General features: G+C 46.9%; 1 protein-coding gene across 2 annotated transcripts; it reads left to right on the forward strand.

Annotated features, from left to right (window-relative positions):
• The first annotated feature begins 65 nt into the window (after positions 1-65).
• LOC145532972 (cystatin-13-like) lies at positions 66-8666 on the forward strand. Of its 2 annotated transcripts, none has more exons than XM_081559204.1 (4): positions 66-256; positions 1195-1508; positions 6468-6581; positions 8495-8666. In XM_081559204.1, exons 2-4 carry the CDS (start codon positions 1281-1283, stop codon positions 8576-8578), a joined length of 426 nt encoding a protein of 141 aa, XP_081415330.1. In that variant the 5' UTR covers positions 66-256; positions 1195-1280; the 3' UTR covers positions 8579-8666. The 2 variants fall into 2 exon arrangements, with proteins under 2 accessions (XP_081415330.1, XP_081415331.1); XM_081559205.1 differs by having other exon boundaries at positions 1198-1508.
• The last annotated feature ends 451 nt before the right edge of the window (positions 8667-9117 follow it).

Raw genomic sequence — 9117 nt, forward strand, 5'->3', positions numbered from 1 at the left:
GGGGCAGGGCTTAGGTCACAAAGGGGCCACAGAGGTGACCACTGGCAGGGAGGGCAGCTGGGGGCAGAAGCACCCGACCTTGGCACCTACAGTCACCCTGAGCAGGCACATGGCTGTGAACTGAGTGCACCAGAAACGAGCCAGCCACGGGTGGGAGCCACTGTGCTCAGGTCCTGGGGAAGGAGAGAGGCTGCCTGCGGCCAGCGGCCAGCTCAGGGCTCAGCCACAGCATTGTGGAAAGGGCCTTGGTGCTCAGGTGGGTCTGGGTGTAGCCCTGGTGAGCAGGAGATGGCCCCAGGCGGCCGCCCCTTGTGCCCAGGCGAGTGGAGCAGGAGAGAGCCACTCTTGCCCTTTGTGTGTCACATCGAAGCTGCCGTGGAGCAGAGGCAGGGCAGGAAGAGATAGGTTACCGCCGGCTGGGAGGGTGGGCAGGAGAACCCGGTGTCCGTGTGCATCAGCCTCCCCATGGGTCAGGCTCTGGGAGGCACAGGTTTGGTTGGTGATTCCTGGCTGAGGGCACATGGTGACTCCAGATGAGCAGCTGAACTAAGATCCTGGGAATATTTGTTGCTGGGTGTCTGTATCTAGGCCCCAGGAGTCTCTTGATTTAGACACCACATCCTCTGTTCAGCCTGGACAATCTGTCTTTACTTCTCTGGGCAAACACACCCCATGGATCCTGCTTTGCCTCAGGCTGCTCGCTCCTGGTCTGCCCCCAACACCCGAACCGCTGCTTCGGCCTCGAGAGCCATGTCCTGCGGGTCCTCGTTGGCCGGAGGGCTTCCTCTAAAGCAAAGGCGCTTCACAAGCAGCGTGCCATCCCTAGTACATGTGGGCGAGAGTGAGCCGGACAGCCCTGGGCTAAAGCAGACGCTCAGTCCTAGGACTCTTACCTGAGTGTAAAGGGCATCTCCACGGGGCTCGGAGAGATGGGGACACAGCATGTGCGTTACCTTTCACAGGCTGGCGAGACTCACCCCCACTCAGCAGACAGATCCCAGCACAAACAAGTCCTAGGCAGCCATCAGGAAGAACAGGGGTGTGTGTGTGTTTGTGTGTGTGTGTGTACAGAGGTGTGTGTCCTTCCAAAAAGGAAACATCCAAGGTGGGCAAATGGACTGAATTACACGTCTTGCAGGCGGCTTCTTTTTGAGCAGATGATGTTAACAGTTGTTCTCCACTTTCCACCTGCAGCAGTGCTGGGAGGGGCCGGTGCAGAGGCAGCAGGGCCCGCCAAACAGGACAGGAGGGACTCAGCCTGAACCCCAGGTTGAGGAGCCATGGCCAGGTTCTGCCTCGGCCTGCTGCTCTGGATGGCCATGGTGGCCCTCACTTCCAGAGGTGTCCAAGCCTGGGGTTCGAAAAAGGTAACGAGGGAATTCCAAGACATCCCAGCATCCTATGTTTATGTGCAGCAGGCACTGTGGTTCGCCATGAAGGAGTACAACAAGGCCAGCAAGGACAAGTATGTCTACAAGGTGACAAACATTCTGAGGTCCCAGGAGCAGGTTGGTGGCTCTTGCGTCTCATCCTTTGTCCCCGTGCCCACCTTTGTGGGAGGGCCGTTGTCAGCTGAGAGCAGCTGAGAGATACCTGGAGTCAAAATTTATAAATTTTAATTTAGGGGTTTGGGGAAGAAAGTTAATTAAGTTTTCTCTTTTATAATTCTGGGGTAAAACATAATATATCCATTCAAATAACTTAAAAGTAGTTATAGTCACATCAGAAAACACAGGTAAGAGCACAGAGGGGCTCTTGAAGGGGCCACGTTTGGGACGGTGTGAGCAGATATCATCCACCTGAGTGTTGACAAGGATGCATTATAACACAGTGAACAAGCAAACTCCACACCCAGCTTTCATTGTAAATAGGAAACAGGGCAGAAGGGAAGATTCTTCTTTACAGAAAAATACCTACTTAGAAATGTGAAAGAATATTAAACTAGAAAATCACCTTTTGCAACCACCATGGTAATAACAAACTCAGGAAAAGATCAGCAATGAATCTGCCACCCAAGATGGGGAGAAGTAAGGGGAAGGGGCCATAGCTACAGGGATTGCTTGTTAATTAATCACAACCAGAACACGCTGGACAAACACCACGTGCCTCTGATGTGACATCACTGCAAGGACATGGCATCACTCATATACCGTGTTCTTGCCCCAAGTGTGTAAGAGTGATCGTCAGGGACATTTAGACAAGTCCATGTTACGGGGCGCTGTTTCCCAGGAGGTGCTCGTGGTAAAGAACCCCTCTGCCGATGCAGGAGATGTAAGAGACGCGGGTTCAATCCCTGGGAAGGGAAGATCCCCTGGACGAGAGCATGGCAACCCACTCCAGTATTCTTGCCTGGAGAATCCCACGGACAGAGGAGCCTGGCGGGCTACAGTCCATGGGGTCGCCAAGAGTCGGACACAACTGAACTGGCTGAGCACACACACAAGCATATTACGGGGCATTCTCTAAGACCACTTCAAAATATCAGTGCTGTAGATTTCAAGGAAAATAATACAGGTGAACATATTTTCAGGGCAGGAATAGAGACACAGACATCGAGAATGCACTTGTGGACAGAGAGAGAGAAAGAGAGGGTGGGACAAATCGGGAGAGTAGCACTGATAAATGCACACTGCCATGTGTAACATAGACAGCAAGTGGGAAGGTGCTGTATAGCACAGGGAGCTGAGCTCCGTGCTCTGTGATGACCTAGAGGGGTGGGATGGGGACGTCAGAGGGAGGTCCAAGAGGGAGGGGATATAATATATACATATAGCTGATTCACACTGTTTTGCGTGTTGTTGTACAGCAGAACCTAACACAACATTGCAAAGCAATTATACTCCAATTAAAAAACAGATAAAAATTTAAATATCAGTGCTGTGAAAGATGGGGGAAAGCAGGAAATGGTTCTCATGAAAGGAAACTTAGGAAGCATGATGATAAAGGCAAGATGTGTTTGTGTGTTGTCTCTTCGATTTAAAATAATACCAGGGACTTCCCTGGTGGTCCAGTGGCTAAGGCTCCGTACTCCCACTGCAGGGAACCTGGGTTCATATCTAGTCAGGGTACTAGATTTCACATGCCACAACCAAGACCCGGTGCAGCTAAATAAATAAACAAAAAAAAAATAATGCCATAAAGGATGCTCTTAGGGCAGCTGGAGGAATTGGAATATGGACTGTGTCTTAGAGGAACCAGCACAGTGTTTCCTGAGAAAGAGTGTTGTCCTGCTATCTATGCAGGAGCCTGAGGTGGGGTTGTTGGGGTGCAGGAAAGTGATGTGTTGTGGATAATGCTGGCCTGACCCACACCTCTCCTCCATTCACCCCATCTTCCCTCCTACCTGTACTGCCCACCTTCCAGCCACCGCCAACCTGCCTCCCTTTCCTGTTTCCTTACGTGGGCAGAAGTTTCACTCAGTGTCCTGACCCCCTAAGAGATGGGGACACCTGGCACCTTGTCCATCTGCATGGGCTGTGGGCCCTGGGCTTCCTCTGGTTCTCTCTGTGGCCCCAGTTGTGTGCTTTTTGTTTTTAGAAAGCAACACCTGAGCCAGGATATGCATTCCCCAATGAGTGGCTGAATTAAAACCCCACATCCCTGGGGGCTCAGATTTAATAGCTGTTCTTAATGAAGTTCCTGCCTTTCCTGGGACTAGCCTATTTTTGTTAATCTGTGCTCTCTGCTTATATAAATAGAAATAGATGACTCTGCCTTATAGGCTGATATTTAATCTCTTGGCCTTCTCCGGTAGCTCAGTCAGTAAAGAATCTGCCTGCAATGTAAGAGGCCAGAGTTGGATCCCTAGGTCGGGAAGATCCCCTGGAGGAGGGCATGGCAACCCACTCCAGTATTCTTGTCTGGAGAATCCCATGGACAGAGGAGCCTGGTGGACTATAGTCCATAGGGTGGCAAAGAGTCAGACACAACTTAGTGACTAAACCACCATTTAATAATAAACCGAATACCCACATATCTCAAGACTTATATATCATTTCATACTGTTCGCTGGTTCTTTTCATGAATGTCCATTTTATTTCTTAGTTCACTGTCAGCTCTTGAATTCAGGTAAGGATACAAAAGAATCAAGTGGAAACAGGTTAAAAAAGAGGCTAGGAGAGAGATGTTTTAAATTCGCTTGAAAACATATTGAAAAAAGGGATAAGGAAGAATACATCATCCCCAAACAAAAGCGAACAGAAAAATACTGGGTGGCAATTCAGATAAAACTTAATAAAATACCCACAGGCCCTATAGATGGAAAACTGCTCTATTCCACTGAATGACTTAAGTTAAAACTACAAAGATATTTATCAGCAGTTGTCACTCACAGCCTGCAGCCAAATCTGGCCCATGGCCCTTCTTAGTACATCCCATGAGATATGAATGAATATAAGAAACAAAAGGAGACTATTTTGTAACATATGAAAGTTATATTACACTGAAACTTATGTCCATAAATACAATTTTATTAGGACACTGCCAGGCACACTTTTTGAATGCTGTCTGGGCTGCGTCTGTGCTGCAAAGCCTGGAATATTTCCTCTCTGGCCCTTAAAGAAAAAGCACGTAACTACCAGCTCCAGTTCACAAAGGAGGAAACAAGCACAGAGAAGTTTAGAAACCTTCCCAGGGTCACACAGCTACTAAGAGCCAAGATTTAAACCCAGGCTGTCTACTCTTAATCCACTGATGCTACTCCTTCTGAATGATGCCAGCTGGGCCAAAGATTCAATGGTACAGCCAGCCAGGAGGGCACGGTGTCACAGGAGGCCAGGGGAGTCAGAGAGGCCTGGCCATGGTGGGAGTGAGGGGCTGAATCCACAGCTGGACCTCCATCTGCCTCCCTTTCCTGGGTAATCAGGGGTGAAAGTGGGGCTGGGTGTCTGTCAGTGGTTGCTGAGGATGATTTAGGGAAGTCTGTTTTTCTGGTAATTTTCACTTGGAAATTTATTCAAATACAAAGCACTCATTCTCAACTGGGCATAGATTTTGCTCTTCAGGGCATTTATGGCCATAGCCTGAGATGTTTCTGGCCATCACAACTGAAGGGGCAGCTACTGAGATGTGAGAAATGGAGTCCAGGAATGTGGGTCATCACCCCTCAGGCATAGCATGGCCCCCACAGCCGAGAAATTCAAATGCCAACAGCCTCAAATGCCAACAGCACTGGAAAACTTGATATCCAGTCCTGAAAAATATGCCTGGGGTAGATTTGGAAGTAGTTGAGGTAAAAAAATGAAAGTGACCACTGATTTCTTTACATCCCCCACAGACATCCGTCCTGGTGGGCACCCCCGCAAGTGTCCTTTCAGGCACTTAGTGCATAGCTGAAAATTTTTAACTATGTTTTATACTCATGAAACCACACTTAGATTTCTGCCTACACCCATTTTTTTCAATGCCCAGGCGACTTTTCCAGCACTTCCAAAATGTTTACTCTATTTTCTGAATTCTCTCCTATTCTTCTGCGCTCAGGTACAGAATCTAACTAACCTGGTCATTCCCTTTAAATGTTCTCTCCCTAACATCTTATAAACTTTGTTTTCCTGTTCAGGTTGTTTGTATGTCCTGGCTATTGTAAATAGTGCTGCAATAGAACGTTGGGGTACATGTGTCTTTTTGAATGATAGTTTTCTCAGGGTATATGCCCAGGAGTAGGATGCTGGATCATATAGGAACTCTCTGCTTAGTTTTTTAAAGGAATCTCCATGCTAATCTCCATAGTGGTTGTACCAACTTACATTCTCACCAATAGTGTAGAGGGATTCCCTTTTCTCCACACCCTTTCTAGCATCTATTGTTTGTAGATTTTTTGATGATGCCTGTTCTGACCTGTGTGAGGTGATACATCATTGTAGTTTTGATTTTCATTTCTCTAATGAATAGTAAGGTCGAGCATCTTTTCATTCTTCAATGGTAGTGGACGTTTACCATTGCTCATCTGGGTTTCTTAATGGGGCCTCCTTGAGTATAGGGCTGTGGTGGGCTCTGGACAGGGTGGGGGGTGGTGAGGGGAGATGCCTGGAAAGTCAGGGATTTGGGAGGGTGTGTGACATGGAATAGGGTGTAGATAACTAAAACTACCAAAGGGAAGCAATATATTCTCAGTGGATTTCACTGAAAATGTTGATTCTTTCCCAAGCTCCAGTGAACAAACCATTAGTTTTCCCAGGAAAATGGTCTTTAGGAAATAGCTTTCTTGATTTATCTTGGTGAGAGTTGTCATTGCTTTAAAATTAAATACCATAATGAAAAAGATGGAGAAACAGAGAGACAGATAGAGAGAACAAGGTAAGGACCACTTCTGCGTTACCCCAAAACTCTGTCAAAAGAAACTATAGGAGGGAGGGAGGTGGGGAGACCTCCTTTGCCCTAAGCAGTCAATGACATGTTTGTTTGTCAGAAATGACAACTGATACCACATATTCTTTGATGATCTCTAACTTGAAATGATTCACGGACAGGTCACGGATAGTTTGGATTACCTTCTTGAAGTCGAAATTGAGCGGACAATGTGCAAGAAAATTTCAGGGGAAAATGAAAACTGCTTAGTACAAGAGAATCCCCAAATGCAGAAGGTAGGTGCCGAGACAGCCTTCAGCAACCTTGAATTATCTTGCTTGAAATCACTCATTAGCCTCAGGGTAGTCTTTCCCATCTCTGCCTTACAGGGCTCATGCAACTCTTCGAGATTCCCCATTTCAGATCTCCTATAGGTTTTGAACTTATCTGTTTTCTTTATTGAGTCTTAGAAGGGAAGAAAGGGCAACTATCTGATCTCCTTGGGGAAAAGTTTTAAAACCAGATATTATTTTAAATAGTTATAGGCCTGGTTCATGGAAGGTAGGAAATTTGAAAATTTTTCCAAAGTATTAAGTAGCTGAAAATCAACTACAGAAGAAAAAAACAAAATCAGCGATAACTATCCCTATGGAAAGTTTACTGCTGTCAACTTATTGTTATATATCCCAGTTTTTTCTATATATTTGTGTTTTTGTGTAGTAGGGAATTGCACTGCACACTGTTCCATAATTTAGATTTTTACTTATTAATAAAATCTAAGAATTTCTGAAACTGTACAGTTATTTGAGGGCAGTATCACTGTAGACAGCGACTGCAGCCATGAAATTAAAAGATGCTTTCTTGTTGGGAGAAAAGCGATGACAAACTTAGACAGTGTATTAAAAAGCGGAGACATCACTCTGCTGACAAACATCCATATAGTCAAAGCTATGGTTTTTCCAGTAGTCATGTACAGATTTGAGAGTTGGACCATAAAGAAGGCCGAAAAAATTGATACTTTCAAACTGTGGTGCTGGAGAAGACTCTTGAGAGTCCCTTGGACTGCAAGGTGATCCAATCAGTCCATCCTAAAGGAAATCAATTCTGACTATTCATTGGAAGGACTGATGCTGAAGCTGAAGCTCCAATACTTTGAGTGCCTGAAGTGAAGAGCCGACTTATTGGAAAAGACCCTGACTCTGGGAAAGATTGAAGGTGGGAAGAGAAGGGGACAACAGAGGATGAGATGGTTGGATGGCATCACCGACTCAATGGACATGAGTTTGAGCAAGCTCCGGGAGATAGTGAAGGACAAGGAAGCCTGGGATGCTGCAGTCCATGGGATCACAAAGAGTCAGGCACAAATTAGAGACTGAACAACTAGAGCAACTAATATTTTCCCCGACACTGCCAGGAACCAGCTCAACTCATCCTGATCCCTTGCAACCTGGACACCCCGCCAGTCTGGACTCAGTTCCTCCATGGCCAGTTTGCGTTCCTGGTTGCTTCGTCCTTTGTCCCCCTCAACCTGACCCTTTAGTCTTTGTATCTTACACAACTTCAGTTCTACTGAGTGCCACATTGATGTAACGGAGGTTTTCTCACTTTATATTTTTATTCTGATTGAATAAAGATTTTAGGTGAGAAGAGGGACAGGGTGATCTCACCCAGGTCAGAAGCTGGGAGCAACTCTCCTTCTGCAGGCCCTGTGTCTCCTCCCAGCTCCCCAGCTGCAAGATTTTCCTGGTGGGACCTGGCCAGATTCTGATCCCCTTTCTAAAGCCTGTATGTCCCTGACTATTCTTGTGGCTCTGCCTCCCCTGGGAAGGACCCACTGGGCCCTCCATGCAGCATGGGGTCTCCAGGGGCTGCAGGAAGTCCGCTTGGGGCGGGGGGTGGGGGATGTCCAGAGCTGGACAGGAAAATTTCTCAAGGCTAATTCATCCTGGGTTCCAACGCTTGCTCTCCTGGAGCAAATGGAGCCCTGACTGTGATGGCCTCATATCACAGGGACATGAACCAAAGTGGCACTCATCTCAGTTGCACAGCTGTCTCCTCAGCCATCAGGTCAACTGTTCGGGGGGCTGTAGGGGCATGACTGACACCTCTTTAAGTGAAATCTTGACACCCGGAAATAGGAGCTTCTGGTTTTCTTTTTTTTTTGCAATTTTTCTTGCTTATGAGTTATTATTCTTTTTATCTCTTCCAGGCATTTTATTGCACCTTTATTGTGGCATCCAAACCCTGGAAATTTGAACTCAAGATGCTGAAGAAAGAATGCAGTCCTATCTAATGTCAGCTAGCCACTCTACAGCTCTCGTGTGCATTTCAAGAAGTGAAGATACTTGTAAAACACTAAAATAACACATCTGACCTCTCGACTTCCCTTTTGTAGCCTGCTTGCTTTTTGTGCATTCTCCAGGCGTGAAGGCTATGGATGCGGTGCTGGTAGGGTAGCATCTTCCGCTTGGTCAGTGCATTTACCAGCGGGGACAGTCTGCTCCCAATGAATGGGAGAGAATGTGAACCTGTTACCATATTTCACCGAATTCTGGGCACAAATTACTTTCCACTGACAGCTCTTTGTGTAGAACTAACAGGAAGCCCCACTCCTCCATTGCTTCAGGTGGGGAGTTTCTGCAAGCCCCTGAGGATGCATTGAGAAGGTCTGTCCATGGATTTCCACAGAAAGCTCCCTCCCAGGGCTCTGGAAGGCACAATGTCATGGCTTCAGACACAGTATTAACCCCTCCCGATCCAACCTGGGAGGTAGTTGGCTGATTGGGAGACTTGTGCTTTACTTTCGATTTTGAATTGAGGCGGGAAAATGTG

Source organism: Giraffa tippelskirchi, chromosome 13, assembly GCF_054371585.1.
Source record: "Giraffa tippelskirchi isolate mGirTip1 chromosome 13, T2T-mGirTip1v1.2.pri, whole genome shotgun sequence".
NCBI classification, from domain to species: domain Eukaryota; kingdom Metazoa; phylum Chordata; class Mammalia; order Artiodactyla; family Giraffidae; genus Giraffa; species Giraffa tippelskirchi.